Source organism: Acomys minous (assembly GCF_964271855.1).
Source record: "Acomys minous genome assembly, chromosome: 20".
Lineage (NCBI taxonomy): Eukaryota > Metazoa > Chordata > Mammalia > Rodentia > Muridae > Acomys > Acomys minous.
Window position 1 is genome coordinate 19,241,619 of NC_140502.1, and position 19,946 is coordinate 19,261,564.

At 53.4% G+C, this 19,946-nt stretch overlaps 1 protein-coding gene and 1 long non-coding RNA gene across 8 annotated transcripts; one reads left to right on the forward strand and one right to left on the reverse strand.

The window, feature by feature from the left end:
- Positions 1-249: 249 nt before the first annotated feature.
- On the reverse strand, positions 250-19,305 carry CCDC61 (coiled-coil domain containing 61). Of its 5 annotated transcripts, XM_084771037.1 has the most exons (15): positions 14,876-14,891; positions 14,579-14,661; positions 12,399-12,493; positions 11,433-11,572; positions 10,637-10,789; positions 8,564-8,728; positions 4,030-4,240; positions 3,865-3,947; positions 3,255-3,418; positions 3,081-3,156; positions 2,477-2,631; positions 2,322-2,400; positions 1,419-1,479; positions 693-765; positions 250-546 (listed from the first exon to the last, which is right to left on the reverse strand). In XM_084771037.1, the coding sequence occupies exons 3-15, from the start codon at positions 12,450-12,452 to the stop codon at positions 449-451; spliced, it is 1,512 nt and encodes a 503-aa protein (XP_084627163.1). In that variant the 5' UTR covers positions 12,453-12,493; positions 14,579-14,661; positions 14,876-14,891; the 3' UTR covers positions 250-448. The 5 variants fall into 5 exon arrangements, with proteins under 5 accessions (XP_084627163.1, XP_084627166.1, XP_084627162.1 ...); XM_084771040.1 differs by lacking the exons at positions 11,433-11,572; positions 12,399-12,493 and adding an exon at positions 19,225-19,305 and having other exon boundaries at positions 2,489-2,631; positions 10,637-10,794; positions 14,876-15,034; XM_084771036.1 differs by lacking the exons at positions 11,433-11,572; positions 12,399-12,493 and adding an exon at positions 19,225-19,287 and having other exon boundaries at positions 10,637-10,794; positions 14,876-15,034.
- Positions 2,607-4,001, forward strand: LOC311591453. Of its 3 annotated transcripts, none has more exons than XR_014777103.1 (3): positions 2,607-2,728; positions 3,237-3,409; positions 3,879-4,001. It is a non-coding gene; the product is annotated as an uncharacterized lncRNA (long non-coding RNA). The 3 variants fall into 3 exon arrangements; XR_014777104.1 differs by having other exon boundaries at positions 3,851-3,931; XR_014777105.1 differs by lacking the exon at positions 3,879-4,001 and having other exon boundaries at positions 3,237-3,678.
- Positions 19,306-19,946: the final 641 nt, after the last annotated feature.

Sequence of the window (19,946 nt, forward strand, 5' to 3'; positions counted from 1 at the left end):
GGCTCCAGTGTCACCAACCACAGCTCAAAAGAGCCAGGCAATGTGGCCCGTGCTGCAAGGCGCCACTGTCCTGCCATATAGCCAGGCACATCCACCCTTGCTTGGACCCCTCTGGAGACACACAGCTCACTACTGCCCGCCTGCCTCCAGGTCATGGTCAGGCCAGACACACTTTCAGGTCCCAGTTACCAACCCCCATCCTCACTTCTGCGCACTCCATTCCTACCCTTGAGTTATAAGCTAAGTGAATTCCAGAACGGCCACATTTATTTACAAAATACACATATCCTCTTCCCCTAGAATGCGCTACTGGGGGAGAGGAGGGAGTCAGGGCCTCACACACCTGAGACGCCAGGAGTACCAGGAGGTGTGCAGCATGGGAGGGGCGCTGCCTCCACACCAGACCCACTAATGGTAGAAGGGGAAATCCGGGTACCAGCTCTCAGGGTCATGATCGTGTGTCCAGCCGGTTCATGTATTCTTGCAACGCCTTCAGGCGGGCGTCTATCTCTGCCATGTCAGCCCCCTGGTAGTCGGAGCTATACTCTGTGAAAGCGGAGGTAGGTGTGGGGACCATGAGGGGCCTGAAGCAGCAAGGACCCATGAACTGCCCTGGTTATCAGCCCAACGGGTTCTGGGATGAGGGAGGGAGGGGACAAGGGAGAGAGAGATGGCACGCAGGGCTCGCTCACCCTTGATGGGCACCCAGCCCCCAGAACTGGCCAGGTGTCTCTGATGATTGCTGCGGTCTCGAGTGGTAGACTTCTGGGGACAAGAGAGGCAGGGGAGGGGTCAGGAAACCTGCTTCTATTCCCACCCCCCACGTTCCATGGGGAATTCCGAATCTGGGGTCTCCAGGCCACCACTGTCAAGAGCCTCCTTCTGACACAAGACCCTCCGAAGGGTGAACTGGCAAAGCCTGAGGCATAGAGAGCCTCACTGAGCACCCTCAGTCACAAAGCTGGGAGGAGGCACCAAATTTGAGGACCTGGTCCCATGAGGCAAAATCTTTTTTCTTGTTGACATAAGAGCTCATGTAGCCCAGGCTGGCCTCAAACTCACTCTGTAGCCGAGGCTGGTTTTCAACTTTGGATCCTCCTGCCTCCACCTCCTGGGTTGACATGCCTGGCGATGCCACCACACCCTGTTTATATGGAACCCAGGGCCATGTGCAAGAGAGGCATTCTACCACAACCTCGGTCCAAATCTTAAAGCAACATACTGTGGCCACTAGATTTTTGCTTACCAGCCCTAGGGCCCCCAAACACCCTGCTTTAGGAGTCACTCTTGAGTTCTTGAGTTTCCTCTACAACCTAGTGCCCCCCAGGACAAGAGAAGCATAGCATACAGATGACGGCGGCTCTCTCCCGTGGTCTAACACTACCCTCCCCATCTCCCCGCCTGGGGATGATCCTCACCGTCTTGGGCCCGCTCCAGGGTGTGGGGCTGGGTGGTTTTCCTCGGCCACGGCAGCGACCACTGGGAAAAGAGGGTAGTCAAGGACACAGTGCACCCTTGGTACCTCCCTCCTAACCCACAGCGCATCCTTGGTACCTCCCTCCTAACCCACAGCGCATCCTTGGTACCTCCCTCCTAACCCACAGTGCATCTTTGGTACCTCCCTCCTAACCCACAGAGCACCCTTGGTACCTCCCTCCTAACCCACAGTGCACCCTTGGTACCTCCCTCCTAACCCACAGCGCATCCTTGGTACCTCCCTCCTCACCCACAGCGCATCCTTGGTACCTCCCTCCTAACCCACAGAGCATCCTTGGTACCTCCCTCCTAACCCACAGTGCACCCTTGGTACCTCCCTCCTCACCCACAGCGCATCCTTGGTACCTCCCTCCTAACCCACAGAGCATCCTTGGTACCTCCCTCCTAACCCACAGCGCACCCTTGGTACCTCCCTCCTCACCCACAGCGCATCCTTGGTACCTCCCTCCTAACCCACAGAGCATCCTTGGTACCTCCCTCCTAACCCACAGTGCACCCTTGGTACCTCCCTCCTCACCCACAGCGCATCCTTGGTACCTCCCTCCTAACCCACAGAGCATCCTTGGTACCTCCCTCCTAACCCACAGCGCATCCTTGGTACCTCCCTCCTAACCCACAGCGCATCCTTGGTACCTCCCTCCTAACCCACAGAGCATCCTTGGTACCTCCCTCCTAACCCACAGTGCATCTCTGGTACCTCCCTCCTAACCCACTTTATGGCTTTAGGACCTCCAGCCTCCGTCGCCTAATTTCTCTGCAAAGGATTGCTTCCACTCTCCCAAAACGCCCTTTCCAGAGTATCCTTCCCTGAGTCCAAGCTTTACCTTCTGGAAACGGACTGGGAGAAATCCTCCAACTCGCTGCAGGAGCTGACCGACGAGCAGCGGCTACGGAAACTGTCCACTAGGGGGAGACGAAGGGCGTGATGCCCGCGGGCCACGTGACCGCCGCCCGCCCGCAGCCACACTGCCTCCCTCACCTGGCCAGTTACCCGAAGAGCTGCGGTTCCGGGAGCGGACGGCGGCGTCCCCTCGGCCTGTCACGGCAGCAGCGGGCCGAGTCTGGTGGGACCATGAGACGGATGGACCATCCCCGCTTCCTCCACTGCCCATTCGGTTCCGCTGCTGCTGCTGCCTAGAAAGCCAGAGACTAGGAGTGTGCACTGTATGGGAACCTGCCTCAGCCAGAGCCGGTGGGTGGCCCGACACATGTCACCTGGGGAGTCCAACTGGTGAGAGTGGGAGAAACAAGGAGTGCACCTAAGGGGTTAGGAGAGCAGAATGAGGGGCAAGAGGGGGCGGGGCCACGTGAGGGGACTGAGTGGGGGTTCATAGGGGAACTGGCACAAGGAGAGGAGGCAGGACCAAGGGAGGCGACAGGAGCAGAGTAATCCGAGACTCCAGAGGTTAGGTCAGTACCGGGACTGGAGGGAGACGGGATGAAGCCAAGAGAGAAGTGGGAGCACAGAGAAGGTTAGAGTGAACAAGGTTTAGCTGCGGGTTAGTGAGAACTGGGAGGAGGAGGAGGAGGGCGTGAGGTAAGGACCAGGCGCAAGCGCAGGGGTGGGAAACAGGCTGACTTACTTCATCCTGATCTCTCTCTGCTTCTTCTCCTTTGCTTTCACAAAGGCTGTGGGGTCAAAACGGGGCGCACGACCACCTAGACAGGGTAGGGAGGGGGCTGGTTGGCTCGCACACCTGCACCTGTCAGCGCTAGACCATTCCGTCTCCCCACGGCAGGGCGGAGCAGTCACGGACCTGTGGGTGAGGGCGAGGGGCGTGCAGGCCGGCCGCGACCCCGCGCGCCACGGCCGCTCTCCCGTGATGAGGACCGAGTGGCCGCACGGCCACGAGATGTGGAGCGCTCCCGGGACGACGAAGCTCGGTCCTCCCGGGCGGGAGCCGGCGGCAGGGTGCGTCTCCTGGGAGCAGAGTCCGCTGTCAGCTTCTCACCCGCTAGCCCGCCCTGACTCTGGTGCCCGCGCACCTCCCCTGCACCCACCTTCTAGCTCCCCAAGCTCCGGTTCAGGGATCTCTTCTATACCCCACCCTCTCCAAGTCCTTTCCCAGAGCCTGCCACTTCCCTACACGTTAACACATCCTAATCTTCACCAGACCCTTCTTTCTGAGATTCCCCCTACTCCCTGGAAGCCGTTGCCACGCCAATAAAGACTGGCAGATAGCGTCCTGATTCTTTCCGCTGGCATCAATCACCCTCAGGCTCCGCCCACACCCAGACCTACCTCCAGGTCCCGCCCAACAGCACTTCTTGACCCCCCTCAAGTTCACCAGGCCCCACCCACCTCCCCAAAACTTTTGCCTGACTCCGCCCCATTTTTGCCCCACCCCCACAGGCCCCGCCTCTCACCCCCTTCTGTACAGGGCTAGCTCGCTGTTGAGCGTCTTCAGCCGGGCACGCAGACTGCGCTCCGACGCCTTCACCTCCTCGAGCTGCAGAGGGAATCAGGGACCGCCAGCGTCCAGACCAGGCCAAGGCCGCGGCGGAGCCCCCTCCCCGCCTCCGCCCCCTCACCTCCTTGGCCAGGCGGCGGCAGTCCTGGCTGCGGCGGCTAGCAGCCCGGCCCCCGAGGCCACGCTCCTGCCGTAGCTCCAGCTCCAAGTCCCGCACCAGCCCGCGCAGCGCCTCGGCCTCCTGGCGCGCCGCCCGCCCCGCCAGCGCCTCCTCTCGGGAGCGGCCCAGCTGCGTCTCCAGCTCGCGCTTCTCCGACGCCAGGCGGCTCACCCTGCAAGAGGCGAGGTGGGGAGTGGGGCGGCTGAGCGCCCCGTGAGCCCCGACCCGCTGATCCACAGATGGGTTCCCCAAGGCGCTCCAGGAAGGAGGACTGTAGTGCCCAGGGAGGGGACGCTGAGGCGACTTCACCTTCCCCCAGCCTCCTTACAGGCACATCTAGCCCTAGTGACAGTCAGTGTGGGGACATGGCTAAAGATGCCTACAGCAAGTCTAGCCCTTGCTCCCACCGCCAAGCCTTTCCCAGCCAGATCTATTCGCCAGCCAGAAACAACTTAAGAAAACGCCATATGCGGGCTTTTCTTTCCTGCTGCTTATAATGAGCAAGAAGCGGAGGTGACCAAGTGTCCATACACAGAACCAGTTGAATCTCCCTGCGCGTGCACAGTACAGTGTGTCATGAAAAGGAATGAGAAAGGGCTGGTTTCCACGGTTTTAAACAGTGCAGAATGTATTTACCGAGTCCCCTTTTATAAAAAGAAACAGGAGAGGTTATAAATTACCTATGTAGGTTCATATTTTTTTTATACATGGGATAAATGAAAAGCTTTCCAATGGAGGAGGAGTCGCCTATGGGGAGGGGAGGGACGTGGAAGGGAGAACAGGTGGAGAAACCGGGCCTCTCTGGATGCACCCCTCTGTCCAGCTTTGGCTCTGGAAGTATAAAAACACTTTACGTAGAGACAAGCTGGCTGAAACATGGGGTTTTAGCAAGTAGAACACACAGCTTCAGGGCAAAAGAGGCTGCAAAGAAGGCTAACCTTTACTCAGAAGCCTCATTAGTAATTGCATTTGTATTGTTTAGGACAAAGAAAATAATTGTTCTTCCAGTCAGGATGCCACACACCTGTAATCCCTGTACTTGGGAGGCAGAAGTAGGCAGAGCTCTGTGAGTTCGAGCCCAGCCTGGTCTACAAAGCAAGGCCCAGCCAAGACTACAGAGAAAAACCCTGTCTCAAAAAAAAAGAAAGAAGTAGAAAATAATTGTCACTGGGGCTGAAGAGGTGGCTTAGCACTTAGAGCACTGGCTGCTCCGCCAGAGGACCCACGTTCAATTCCCAGGACCCACATGGCAACTCACACCTGTCTGTAACTCCAGTTCCAGGGAATCCAACACCTTCACAACAGTGCACATAAATCATAAAAAAAGAAAAAAAATGTGCTACTATCCTTGGAAACTACAATTTTTAAATGATTTATTTATTTTTACTTTATGTGCATTAATGTCTTGCCTGTGTGCATGTCTGTATGAAGGTGCTGGATTCCTTGGAACTGGAGTTACAGACAGCTTTGAGCTACCATGTGGGTGCTGGGAATTGACCCTGTGTCCTCTGGAAGAACAGCCAATGCTCTTAACTGCTGAACCATTCTCTCCAGCCTCAGAAACTACAATTTTTTTTAGCATTAGAGAAAACCGGGTGTAAAATCAAGGAGAAAGTAAGACGAGACCATATATTCCCTTTCTAAAAATGTACGTGTCCTCTGGCTCATTCCACTAGACAAAAATTCTAAATGCAATACCAGATCATGCTAACATAACCTCCTGATAAAAGAAACAAAACATTTTGGAAAAATAGTGGTAAAATGTCTGCATAGAAACCACACACACATGGGCTAGAGAGATGGCTCAGAGGTTAAGGGCACTGGCTGCTCTTCCATAGGTCCTGAGTTCGATTCCTAGCAACTACATGGTGGCTCACAACCATCTATAATGTGATCTGATGCCCTCCTCTGCCTGCACAGAATACCCACATACATAAGTAATCTTTTTTTAAAAAGAAAATTAAAGAAACCATGGCCAGGCATGATGGTGCACACCTTTAATCCCAGCACTCGGGAGGCAGAGGCAGGCAGATCGCTGTGAGTTCAAGGCCAGCATGGTCTACAAAGCAAGTCCAGTACAGCCAAGGCTACACAGAGAAACCCTGTCTCAAAAAAAAAAAAAAGAAAGAAAGAAAGAAAAGAAAAGAAACCATACTGCTCTGTGAGGGGCTAGGGGCGTGGCTCAGTGGTAGAGCCCCTGCCTGGAATCCCCCGGCTCTGGGTCCTTATATCTGGCACTTAAAAACAAAACAAAACAAAACAAAAACAAAAACAGAAAAGATTAGTGGGGCTCTACCAGAAAGATATAGAACCCAGCATGAACAGTTCCACCTGACCAAAGACAGCACCGAATGAAAACAAAATCCACTGCAGTGAATGCATTAGATCATGTCTGTGAGCTGAACACTGGCCCCCACATACCCAAAGATACCCGTGGCCTTCTCTGGAACCTGTGAACATTCCACTATTTGGCAAAAAGTGACTTTTACAGACGTGATGTGGGACTGTGAGGTGAAAGGATTCTCTCAAGGATGAATTATCTCAAGGATGAAGGATCACAACCTGAGCTGCTGAGAGACACAGAAACCAGGAGGGGAATGTGACCTCAGAGGTCCAGAGCAGAGTGAGTGCTAGGACACAAACCAAGGAACAGCTGCAGCTCCGTGTGCTGGAGAGGGAAGAAAGGGAGTCTCCCCAGGGCCTGTGGCAGGATGCGCCACTGCAGCCCCGTGAACACGGTTTCAGACACCGGCCTCCAGGGGGAGACAGAACACACACCCAGTGGATTTTTATTTTTATCACATTTATTTATTTGTGTGTATGCACACAAGCACACACTCGTGCCGTAGCATGCATGTGGAAGTCAGAGGGCACTGGTGGGACTTGGTTCTCCCCCTCCACCACGGGGATCCCAGAGACTGAACTCAGGGCGGCAGGCTTGGCGGCAAGCACCTTTACATGGTGAGCCATCTCACTGAGCCAGTCCGGGGTCTTGTTATTGTTGCTGTTCGGCTTTGATTTTTTTGTATTTGGGGTTGGTTTTGTTTTATTTTGTTTTGTTTTGAGACAGGGTTTCTCTGTGTAATAGCCCTGGCTGTCCTAGAACTTGGTCTGTATACCAGGCTGGCCCCGCCTGTCTCTGCCTCCCCCAAGTGCTAGAATTAAAGGTGTGTGCCACCACGACCAGCAACCTGCTTACTCCAGTGTGTCGAGCTATGAGAGCCAACTAAACGTTCTGTCAGAGGCGGGCGGAAAGGAAGAGTCGACACTGATCACACCTCCCCTGGGGGATACGGAGCTCAGGGACACGCTTCCTGAGGATGCTAATTTACCCCGGCCAACAGTGGCTGCAATGAGATCGTCCCCTTATAAGACACCAGGCTAGCCAACAGTCTCAAGAGCTGGCAAAAATGTGGGGGTGCAACCCTTCGATCGCAGCGCTTGGGAAGCAGAGGGAGGCGGGGTCTCTGAGGCCGAGAGCAGCCTGGTCTACAGAGCGAGTTCCAAACCCTGTTGTAGACAAGGATGAAGAAGGGGACGATGCGAGAGCAAAACATGGCAATGCACACCTATAATCTCAGCACGTGCGAGGCAGAGGAAGGAGGGTTGCTGAAGGCCCAGAGATAGCCTGGCCTAACTAGCAAACACATAAAAATAGTTTTGGGTTGTTTTAAGTGGGTGTACACACACACACACACACACACACACACACACACGATAGGCACAATGTAATATTTAACTTTTTTTGTTTTTGTTTTTTGTTTTTCGAGACAGGGTTTGTCTGAGACAGGGTTTGTCTGTGTAGCCCTGGCTGTCCTGGACTCACTTTGTAGACCAGACTGGCCTCGAACTCACAGCGATCCTCCTGCCTCTGTCTCCCAAGTGCTGAGATTAAAGGCGTGTGCCACCACGCCCGGCTCGATATTTAACTTTCTTTAATGTCACTAGTCCTCCTTAAAGAACTGGCCACCTCCAGGTAGAGACCAAATCCTGGCCTACAGATGAAAGAACACAGCAGAGGTCAGTAAGTTTGCCAGAAGTCTCTGATCTCCTGCTGCTGTCACCACAGCCCTGCCTACCTCGAGGGCTCTGCACCTGTTGTTCTGTCTAGCTAGGACACTCTTCCCCAACTCCACCTAACCCACCTCAAGACCTGACAGCTCCTGACCACAGCTCCCTTCCTGCCTCCTCACCTCATACAGCATCCCATAACATGCTCATCCTACCCCAGGCAGAGGTCCAGGTGAAGGCCTTTCAGCCCGCCCTCCCAGCCTGTCTTACGTCACCTTTGCCGACGATGCTCCTGCTTCAGCACCTCGGTCGGGGACCTCCTCCCGGCCCACACAAGCTGCACCTCCCTCACTGGCCCAGAGGCCCAGGTAGGCAAAGCCAGGGCTGTCAATCCCCAGCACCCAACAAAAGGCAGAGAGAGAAGGCCAGTGTTCCCAAGGAACCCGTCCACCACACCCCAACCCACTACACACGCCAGACTCACTGCTCCCTCAGGTGCCAGATCTCTGTCTCCCGTGCATCACGAACGTCCTGGCCGCCATCCACACCACGAAGGCGACCCAGCTCCTCCTTCAGTGAACGGATGATGCCCTGCAGGACCACAGGGTCCGGCTTGCCCTGGTACGGGAGGGGCAGCGGGTAGTGAATCCTGAGAGAGGGGATCAGAACCAGGGGAGTCTCAGAGGACAAGATCCACCCCAGGGCACAGGTCTGCGAGCCAAACAACACAAACATATGCAGTCCCCAAAAGCTTGATTCTTGGTTTGTTTTTGTGTGTGTGTTGAGGGTTTTGCTTGTTTCGGTTTTTGAGACGGGGACCTGGGTGTCCTGGAACTCACTCTGTAGACCAGACTGGCCTCAAACTCAGGGATCCACCTACCTCTGCCTCCCGAGTGCTGGGAAAATGGGAAACCGTGTGCCTGAACTCCTGCTCTCAGGAATCTGAGGACGCCGGGCTTGACAGAGTCACTGACTGTCCTGTCACAGGAGCCATCTTCAAGCATAACCCAATCTAGACTCTCCCTGGGAGTCGCTGGCTGGCCTGAGCTAGGGCAATAGCAGGATGCCTTCAGGTGCTGACACACACACACACACACACACACACACACACACACACACACACACACACACACACACACACACCCTTCCTGAAGGACTGCTAACTTCCCACTCATTACCCCAGGCACCAGGGCAGGCAGAGCCTGCGGTCCAGCTGTTCAAGAGCCACTCCTGGCCAGGGGCGCTGGCTAAGCCTGTAATCTGAGCTCTCAGGAGGCTGAGTTCAAGGACTCTCTCTTTAAAACAATAAAGGAGGAGAACACAGTGGCTGGAGAGACAGCTCAACATCTGAAACACTTACTGTTCTTACAAAGGACCAGCATTGGATTCCCAGCACCCACAACTGTAACTCCAGTCCCAAGGGACCAAACGCCCTCTTCTGGCCTCTGCAGGCACTACAAGTAGGCAGTATACAGACTTACCTACAGGCAAAACACCCATACACATAAAACCAAAAAAAAAAAAATTTTTTTAACTTGTTAAAGGGTAGGAGCTTGAGAGGTGATGGCTCAGCAGTTAAGAGCACTGGCTGCTCTTGCAGAGGCTGGGGTTCAGTGTCCAGCATATGAGCACTTCTAGGCCAATTATATGGGAAATCTGCTGAGGTCCCTTTTCTTCTTGCATCTTGATAAACATGCAATGCCTATATGTCCAGCAGCTATTCTGTAACCAGGTGTGGTGCTCACACTGGTTTTCCAGTACTTGGGAAACTGAGGCAGGGGACTCCTGATGAGACCAGTCTGGTCTACATTATGAGGTCTGAATAAGTCAAGGCTACAGAAGAAGACCATATCTCAAAACACAAAACAGCAGGGCGATGGTGGTGCACGCCTTTAATCCCAGCACTAGGGAGGCAGAGGAAGGTAGATCTCTGTGAGTTCGAGACCAGCCTGGTCTACATTGTGAGTTCCAGACGAGCCAGGGCTATATACTGAACTCCTGCCTCAGAAAAACAGAAAGAAAAACAAAACAAAACACAACCCATAAAACAACAATTTAAATGCCAGCCAAGGTGATGCATGCTTGTCATCTCAACACTTGAGATTTTAGTTCAAGACATTGTGAGTTCTAAGCCAGCCTCAGTTACAAAATCAGTCTCCAAAACAATCTCGTGGTTGTGCACACCTTTAATCCCAGCAGGCGGAGGCAGGTGGATCTCTCCGAGTTCAGGGCCAGAGCCTGATCTATACAGTGGGTTCCAGGACAGCCAGAGGGGCGTATGTGAGCAACGATTACGTTTAAAGCACTTGGGGCTGTCGCTCAGGAGCAGAGCACTTGCCTGCCATGTGCAAGGCCCAGGCCTCGCCTGCAGAAAGTAAGGAAGCAGGTGCTGGCAGTGACCACTCTGTCACTTGCAGCCACTCACCACAGTCAAACCATACAGACTCCACAGACTCTGCAGGTGAAGTAAACACACCTCAGCAGCCACCTGGCACCGGGGGCTCCTCCCACCACCCCTGCCTGCCAGCCTGGGCAATGAGCCAGCCACTGTGCCCACCTGTCAAACTCCACGGAATAGATGAGGATGAGGTAGCGCTTAGAGTTGAGCTGGGCTGACCTGGGGGCTGAGGCACCCGCGCGGCCCCCCAGCTTGCGGCTCCGCAGGGACTCCAGGTCTGTGTAGGTAAGCAGGTCCAGGGTGACGGACTCACTGCTCTGGGAGAGAGGAGGAATGGGAGCTGCCAAGAAGGTTCCCAGCCACCCTCCCAGCCACTGTGCCAGGTCTCAGAAGCCCTGAGCTTCCCCACAAGGAAGGGGGCGGGCATGACAATGACCTACGACAGGCACAAGGACACGGCTGGAGGACACGCTGCAGAGAACATAAGTACCGCAGCACCCCACACCGTGGTTCTCGGGGAGTCACGAGGCCAGACGGTCTTCCCACGAGAAACACGCGTGCCCTTCCCCCTGCGCAGACAGCCACACTACTGGGGTCACTGGTAAGTGAAACAGCCGCCCCTAAGACACATCGAGCCAGTGGCTTAGCATGGTGGCACATGCCTGTCATCCCAGCACTGAGGAAGCTGAGGCATGAAGATCAGGAATTTAAGGTTATCCTCAGCCACAAAGCAAATTCAAGGCCAGCCTGGGCCACGTGAGATGAATAGTAAAGAAAAGAGCCAAGCATGGTGGCGCACGCCTTGAATCCCAGCACTAGGGAGGCAGAGGCAGGTGGATCACTGTGAGTTCCAGGCCAGCCTGGTCTACAGAGGACTCCAGGACATCCAAGGCTATACAGAGAGACCCTGTCTCGAAAAAAACAAAACAAAAAACAAACAAACAAACAAACAAACCTGAAACAGGTCTGGAGAGATGGCTCAGAGGTTAAGAGCACTGTCTGCTTTTCCAAAGGTCCTGAGTTCAATTCCCAGCAACCACATGGTGGCTCACAACCATCTATAATGTGATCTGGTCCCCTCTTCTGGCACACAGGCTTAAATTCAGGCAAAACACTGTATACTTAATAAATAATAAATAAATCTTAAAAAAAGAAAAGAAAAGTAAGGAAAAGACAAGATAGGAAGAGGGAAAGAAAGACAAGAGAAGGGGTTAGGAAGGAAGGAGTCGAGCCAGTGGCAGCAAGAGATGAAACGGGCCAACATTTGGGTTTTCCGAGTAACTCCTGAACAGCCAGCTCCTCGAGGGCAAAGCACAGCATCATGGAGTAGTGCAGATCACCCATCCATGGGAGCTGTAAGATGCATCCGTGGGGGCCTGTGTGTCTGGGGGTTGAGCTGTTTTCTAGTTTGGGGGTGGCAGGGTCTCATGTAACCCAGGCTGGCTGATCCTCCTGCCTCTGCCTCCCCAGTGCTGAGACGACAGGCGTGCAGTGCAATAGGAGCTGCCTGATGAGGGAGCAGGTGCCCCTGGCCACCAACCCTCCAGAAGCTACACCTGTCCAGCCTTAGTGTGCTGGCACAGAAGAGCACTCAACTAGCTGTTCAGCAGACCGGAGAGACGGTGGCACAGCGGTTAAGAGTTGCGCTGTGCTTCTGGAGGACCCGAGTTCAATTCTCAGGACCCTCATCAGGCGGTTCCTTGCCTGTTACAGACTACTGTGAGCCGCCCTGTGTGCATGCTGGGAGCCAACCTGTGTCCTTTTGCAAGAGCAGGAAGTAATCCTAACCACTGAGCCATCTCTCCAAAACTCCAAAACACCAGGGCCGTGGCTCAGTTGGTAGCGTGCTCGCCCAGCACGCACAGAGCCCGGGGTTCCATCCCAGCACCACATTAGCAAAGCCACAAAATGCTGCCTGGACCTTTAATCCTGGTCCTGGAAGGCAGAAGGAAGAGGATGAGGAGCTCAGAGTCATCCCTGGCTACAGAGAGCTCAAGGGGCCCCGGGCAGCCTGGACTACAGGAGACAATGAGAAAGACAGACAGACAGAAAGAAAGAAAGAAAGAAAGAAAGAAAGAAAGAAAGAAAGGGAAAGAAAGGTTCAGAATTATTTAGAAAAATATATGAACTACATGGAGTTATACATCTACAAAAACAACCAGTACTTCTAATATAAAAATGTATTATGTATTTTATTTAATAGTGTTTGTGTGTGTCGCACCCATGTGGGCTTGTATTCTTATGCCAAGTGTGGAGGTCAGGGAACAGGTCAGGATTCTGTTCTGTCCTTCCACCAGGTGGCACTTGGGCATGGCACTTGGATCATGAAGCTGGCCGGGCAAGCACCTTTTTACCTGCTAGGCCAGCTGGCCGGGCTCCACCAGTCTTAACAAGAGCATTAACAGTACAGTGGCGTGTCCTCTCTTTACATTTCCCTGCCACCTGAATCTACCTTTCTATTTTGGTTTTAAGATTTGTTGTCCCGGGGCAGGAGGGATGGCTCAGAGGTTAAGAACACTGGTTGTTCTCTTCCAAAGGTCCTGAGTTCAATTCCCAGCAACCACATGGTGGCTCACAACCATCTATAATGAGTGAGATCTGGTTTACATGCCGGCAAAACACTGTGTATATATGATAAATAAATACATCTTTTAAAAAAGTGTTTTCCCGCTGGGCATGGTGGTGCACGCCTTAAATCCCAGCACTCCGGAGACAGAGCTAGATTGATGTCTTTGAGTTCAGGGCCAGCCAGGACAGCCAGGACTTCACAGAGAAACCCTGTCTGGAAAATTTTTTTTAAAAAAAAAGCTTTTTGTTTTACCTTTAACTCTGCGTGTGTCCATGTGGGGGTATATATGTGTGAGCGCATGTGCTCTCAGAGGTCATGAATCCCGCTGGAGACGGAGTTCCAGCCTGTTGTGAGCTGCCTGAGGTGGGTGCTAGGAACTGAACTCGGGTCCTCTGGAAGAGCAGCAAGTGCTCTCAACCACCAAGCCATCTCTCCAGCCCCCCTCAACACTATTCCTTTTGTTTTATTTGTCTGAGGCAGGGTCTCTGGCACTCCAGGCTGGCCTCGATCTCACTATGTAGCCAAGGAACTCCTCACCCTACAACCATCACCATTAAGATTCTGGCATCACAGGCACAGACCACCACGCCAGATCACAAGGTGCTGGTGACCCAACTGAGGGCCCAGAGCATGCTATGCAAGCACTCTACCACGGAACCACATTCTGATTGTTTGTTTTTCCTTTTTCTTTTTTTTTAAAGATTATTTATTATTAAATATACAATACTCTGCTTGTATGTACACCTGCAGGCCAAAAGAGAGCACCAGATCACATTATAGGTGGTTGTGAGCCACTATGTGGTTGCTCGGAATTGAACTCAGGATCTCTGGAAGAGCAATCAGTGCTCTTTCTTTCTTTTTTTTTTTTTTTTTTTTTTTTTTTTTGTAGACCAGGCTGGCCTCAAACTCACAGCGATCCATCTGCCTCTGCCTCCCAAGTACTGGGATTAAAGACGTGTGCCATCACGCCTGGCCAGTCAGTACTCTTAACCTCTGAGTCATCTTTCCAGCCCCCTGTTTGTTTATTTTTTCAAGACAGGGTTTCTCTGTGTAGTCCTGGCTCTCCTGGAACTCTCTTTGTAGACCAGGCTGCCCTCTGCCTCCAGAGTGCTGAGAATAAAGATTGCACCCACACCTGATATTTTTCTTTCTTTCTTTCTTTCTTTTTTCTTTGTTTTTGTTTTTGTTTTTGTTTTTCGAGACAGGGTTTCTCTGTGTAGCCTTGGCTGTCCTGGACTCACTTTGTAGACCAGGCTGGCCTCAAACTCACAGCGATCCACCTGCCTCTGCCTCCCCAGTGCTGGGATTAAAGGCAGGCACCACCACGCCCAGCTTTTCTTTTTTTTTTTTCTTTTTTTTCTTTCTTTTTTTTTTAGTGAGTAACTGTCACCAGAATTAGAATTGCCCACTGACATGTACAAAAGAAGCTGTAAAGGCCAAGCACTGCATACATCAGGTAGTCATCCACAACACCACACCCCAAAATCTGGGTCACAGAAACCCCACACTCAGCCCCGGAAGCTGTTCCCTACCTGGGTGAGGGCTGACTCCAGCATGTTACAAAAGATGCTGAACTGCTTGAAGTTCCCCGTCTTGTGAGTCAAGTCTTCAATGACTAGGAGGGAGAAGGAAAGTTCCTCCTCAAGTCTGACCACCAGCCCGGCCCAAAAGCAATATGCTCTGTCTACCCCACATTGCCTCTGGCCAGATGGATGGGGCTAACACCCCCTGCCTCACCTTGGAGAGTTTAAGGAGATGGATGGGGAGCACAGTGATTTGGGAGGACCAATGGGGAGGGGAGGGGAGCCCAGCCCAGCAGGTGCACTCACAGTTGGCATCGAACTCTCCTCGCCACTGGTCAGCCGTCAGCCGGTCCTCCACCTCCAGCTCCAGCACCTGCCCCGAGACCAGCACTCGCACAGCATGCTCCACACCCCGGAAGATGTAGTCCACCTGCAGGCCGGCTGGCTGGTCCATGGCCAGGGTCCCTGAGGAGAAGGACAAGACAGAGACCTAGAGAGGCAAGCCTGGTGTCTGCAGAGCCCAAAAGGCACAGAGGTGGATCCCCTGGAACTGGAGTTACAGGCGGGTGTGAGCTGCTGCCATGTGGGTGCTGGGAACTGAACCCCAGTGCTCTGGAAGCACAGGCAGGGCTCTTAACCGCTGAGCCATCTCTCCAGCCCCTCAACCTTCATCTTTCCCAGCCTGGGTTTCCCTGTGGGGAGGAGCTAATGATTCTCTCCTCCCTCAGCCTCCCAGGTGCCGGGTCGGCCACACCCAGTGCCGCATGTTACTCTTTCTCTCCAGCTGAAGCCTCACAACAGCTCTGTGAGAAAGATGTCAGTGTTTAGCCTCATCCTTCAGACAAGGGATGAGGCACAGAACAGTGAGTTCATTCTCCAGGATGAATGGTAAGATTCAGGAACTGCCTCTCGGCTCGCTCGGCCGTACACGCCAGTTACCAGCACTTGGATGGAGGCAGGAAATGTTGCCAAAAGTTTGTGGCTAGCCTGGGCTGCATAACAAGACCCCCCAAAACAAAAACCCTATCCCCAAAACACAACGCAAAACGCAGCAAGGCCACAAAGCTCCAACTTTGGGGTGGAGGTGGGGGGGGGGGGTTAGGGTTCCACTGTTGCTGTCTGGCTTTACGTTTAGGGGACACACAAGTAGCCTGTGCTGACTTGGAACTCAGGTCTCTGGCACCTTTATTTATTTATTTATTTTTAATGGACAGCTCCATAAAATCTGGAAGCCCCTAACTATTAATTATGCTTCCGCTTTCTAGGAACGCTGAACCCTGGTGGCGCAGCCCTTTCTAACCTAACCCTCAAGCCCTAGCCAGTGTTCAGGCCCCACCCACAGGTCCGCCCCTCAGCTCAACAGACCAGGCAGCTCCTGCGTCAAAAGCAGCCTCTACAGCGAGGCTTCCTAGAGCATTCGAGATGGAGCAGCGAAATTGGGCTCGAGGTACCATAGCCTACCTCACCCCCACTGCCAAACTGACCTTGGCCTCCACGCTGCGCCACCTGGGCCCCACAGCCCCGCGCAGCATCCTATGCATTATTCCCACCCACACATTCGCCTTCTGAATCAGAGGTGAGTCCACTAAAATCCACTCGCCCCCCAATGCACACCTCCCTCCCAGCGCCTCTTGGAGGCTTAGAAACGGTCCCTTAACTATTTCCAGGCAGGAACTACACCGAAATGTAAACCCTGGCCAGCTCCATCCCTAGCCCCAGCTCCCAACGCTCGCTCCTCTCCTTATCTCAGGGGGAGTCCCCCCCCCCCCGCCCCGTGAAGACCTCCACTTCCCAGCCCCTTGTGCTTCCTGCACAAGGCGGAAACCAGCCCCCCTCTCTCTGCGAAGATCCCTACTTGGTCCTATTCTCCCAGCTTGAGGCTTGGGAGAACCAGCACCCCGCTTCTCCCGACGTTCTTCTAGGGCCCCGCCCCCTGAATTTTCTATCTGGATTGTCACGCCCCCTTCTATTCCGCTTTGAGTCTGCCCACATGTTCAAAGTTCTAGCCCACGCACACCCCACTCTCTGCCTGTGTTCCATCTCGCCCATATTTCACCTGAATTCTGCCCAAACTCTACCTAACGTCCCCCTTCCCCCCCACCCACCCACCCACAGGCATAGCTCCCACCTCTCTTCCCTTGGACAGCCCTCCCCACCTTTGGGACTATGCAGGTCCACTCCCTCTCAGTCCCTCGGGACTCCTTCCCTCTACCTCCTCGCCCCATCGCACCATCGTTGCTAAAGAACCCGCAGTTCACCCTAGTCACTGAGTTCAAGGCCTGCCTGGGCAAGTTAGCAAGATTGTTTCAAAGTAAAAAGCAAAAAGGGCTGGGTAGTGGTGGCGCACACCTTTAATCCCAGCACTGAGGAGGCAGAGGCAGAGGCAGGTGGATCGCTGTGAGTTCGAGGCCAGCCCGGGCTACAAAGTGAGTCCAGGACAGCCAAGGCTGCACAGAGAAACCCTGTCTCAAAAAACCAAAAAAAGAAAGAAAAAAAAACGCGAGGAGGAGGAGGAGGAGGAGGAGGGAGGGGTTAATAGAGGAATAACACGATTTGACTTCCTGCCTGCTTGCAAAGAGGTCTCATGTTACCCAGGCTGGACCCACACTCCTGATCCTCCTGCCTCCACTTGGCAAGTTCCGGGATTACAGATGCTCATCACCGCCACCCCGGCTTACACAGCGCTGGGCATCAGACCCAGAGCTCCAGGAAAGGTAGGCAAGCACTCTCCCCGGCCATCCACCCTCGCCCTAACTTTTTTGGAGATAGTCTCATCGTGAGTATGGAGCTCGGGGCAAAGATGGGACCCAAGGAGAGACATCTCACCCAGGAGTCACTGCAGGGGAAACCGGGTAAGGGAAGTGGTCCAGACAAAGTGATTCCACCCAACACGAAGCCTCGCCACAAAAGGATGAGACGACTCGCCCAAAGCCGCGATGACTTGAGTAGTAAAGTCCCAGAGACAGTGCCAGGCCTCCAACGTGGGGCAAACGGAAACCAGAGCCCACACTCATGGCTCTTGGTTTGCTTTGTCTTTGAGACGTCTCCCTGTGTAGCCAAAGCAGGCAAGCCTCAGACTCACTCTGTAGCCCAAACTGGCTTCAAACTCCCATTCCTCGGCCTCGGCTCCCTAGTGCTGGGATTACGAGTGTGCGCTGCTGTGCGGTGTAGCTGTTCTTTGCTACTCTTTGGGTTCCTCTTTATCCCCCCACTCCCAGTTTCACCCCCTAACACTACATAGGAGAGAAACAAGGATAGAGGGGAGAAAGGAATTAGGAAAATCCCTGAGTCTAGTGTCTTTTCTTTTGTTTCTTCTTTGACCACGGCCACTAACAAACTGCAAGCAACCTCCCCTAAACGACCAACAACCACACCCGCCCCACCCATCGGGGCTCTAGCATTTATAGACCCTCTGAAAACTTCCCAGAATTCCAAGCATCACACAATCACAGGAACTACTTGCAGATGACATAACCCTGCCTCTACTAGAGCACGAGGTAAGTCACAGTCCCTCACCTGGCATTAAAAACGAAAACACAGTCTTATAACATTTCTGTGCTATTTCTTTTTATTATTTACTTATTATGTATATCGTGTCTGACTACATGCACACCTGCACACACCAGAAGAGGGCACCAGATCTCATTATAGACGGCTGTGAGCCACCATGTGGTTGCTGGGAATTGAACTCAGAACCTCTGGAACAGCAGCCAGTGCTCTTAACCTCTGAGCCATCTCTCCAACCCCAATTTCTGTAGGTTTGTTTTGTTTGTTTGTTTGTTTGTTTGTTTAAGAAACAAATATTCCAGAACTATCGCTACAGTAAGGTTTGTTAAAATGCTTCAGAGTTCTTTCAGAGGGGCTGTCCAGATGACTCACTGGGTAAAGCTTCATCCTGGGCAAATATGACGGCCTGAGTTTGACCTCTAGAAACTACAGAAAGATGAAGGAGAGAACCAGCTCCACAGTGTTGTCCTCTGACCCCACACACACACCCATCCTGTAATATGAACACACACACCCCCTCCCGCCCCAAGCACACACGTGCGCGAACTCACAATGATTTCTGTCCTATACATCGGGTTTCAAGCCTTCCAAGGACTACACAGCGAGACCACGTCTCAAAAACAAAACAAAAAGCTCATTTCTTGGGCTCAGCAGCAGTGGAAGAAGTCTTGACTAGCACGCACCCACAATGCTAAGTTTGAGATCTAGCATCGCAAGAAAGCAGGGAGTTAAAAGTGACTTCACGTAAAAGTAACTTACTTGCTCAGAGCGTGCACAGAGAGAGGCAGGCACGCCCTCAGCCCTGGAGAGCTCCTGCCCTCTGTCTTCACCCGCCCCCACCCTCCAAACCGACTCGAGTCCAGAACCCACGGCACCGCGGGGACCCCAGTCTCCCACCCCGTGGGGTGTAATATATGCAAAATAATGCTCTACCTTACAAGCTCCGGGGCAGTATTCGACAAGGGGCCACCTCTATGCTCTAAACGCGAGCGACAATATGGCGCATTAAAGATGCTGTGAAATCTCCAGCTTGCATAGGGCCTAGCGCCCACTTGCATGAAAAGTAGGGCTGCGCTCCGGGTGGGGGGTCCCCACTGCCCAGGCCTGGAGCCCGCGCCTAAACCCGTGCCGGTGCACCCGCCACTCACCTCTTCCACGGACTCTCCACCTCTCAAGCGGTTCAACCGCCGAAGTTTTAGCTCCGCCCCAGGTCCGACCTCCTCACTTCTGATTGGTCTAGCCTTACAGGCAGCCATGCTTCCATAAGTCAAAAACGACGCCCGTCACTCAGTCCCGCCCCCAACAGGAGAACCCGCCCTCCAAGGCTTGCGATTCGTCTGCTCAGAAGAGGCGTTCCCAAACATCGGTCCCGTTTCCAGTGATTATTGGCCAGTCATGCTGCCAATCAAAAAAGGGTGGCTTCCCTGGGGTGGGCCAAGCGAGTGTCCAGGAAGTAACATTTTTGACTCCGCCCATCACCCCCTGTAGCAGGACAGGCCGCGCCCACAGGGAAGGGAGAGGGAAGGAATAGTGTGGACATGCGCAAAGGAGGCTTTCCTGGCTTCCAAATCCGGAAGCTCCAAGGATGTTCTGTACTGTAAGGACACATCGAGGTTTCTCTGTGTTCGGTGTATGCTTAAGGCTCCCTGATCGCTTTGCTGGACGTGTCATTGTTAGTGCCTGTGTTTAGAGGTTTGGGGGGAAAAGAACCTCACGGAGCCCAAGCTGGTCTCCAACTCCCTATGCATCCTTGAATTTCCGATTCCTACCTCCTACCTCCACCTGCCTCCCCCAGTACTGGGATTGTGGGAGTGTACTACCATGCCCGGGGTATGGCTTCCTTAAAGCTCAAACAACACAACAAAGTAAG

Coding starts and splice junctions, on each gene's coding strand:
- CCDC61 (XM_084771036.1), bottom strand. CDS start 15,023: ATGGACCAGCCAGCCGGCCTGCAGGTGGACTACATCTTCCGGGGTGTG. Junction 3,948..4,029: donor GCCGCCGCCTGGCCAAGGAG/GTGAGGGGGCGG, acceptor TTCCCTCTGCAG/CTCGAGGAGGTGAAGGCGTC. Junction 3,419..3,864: donor CTAGCCCTGTACAGAAGGGG/GTGAGAGGCGGG, acceptor CTCTGCTCCCAG/GAGACGCACCCTGCCGCCGG.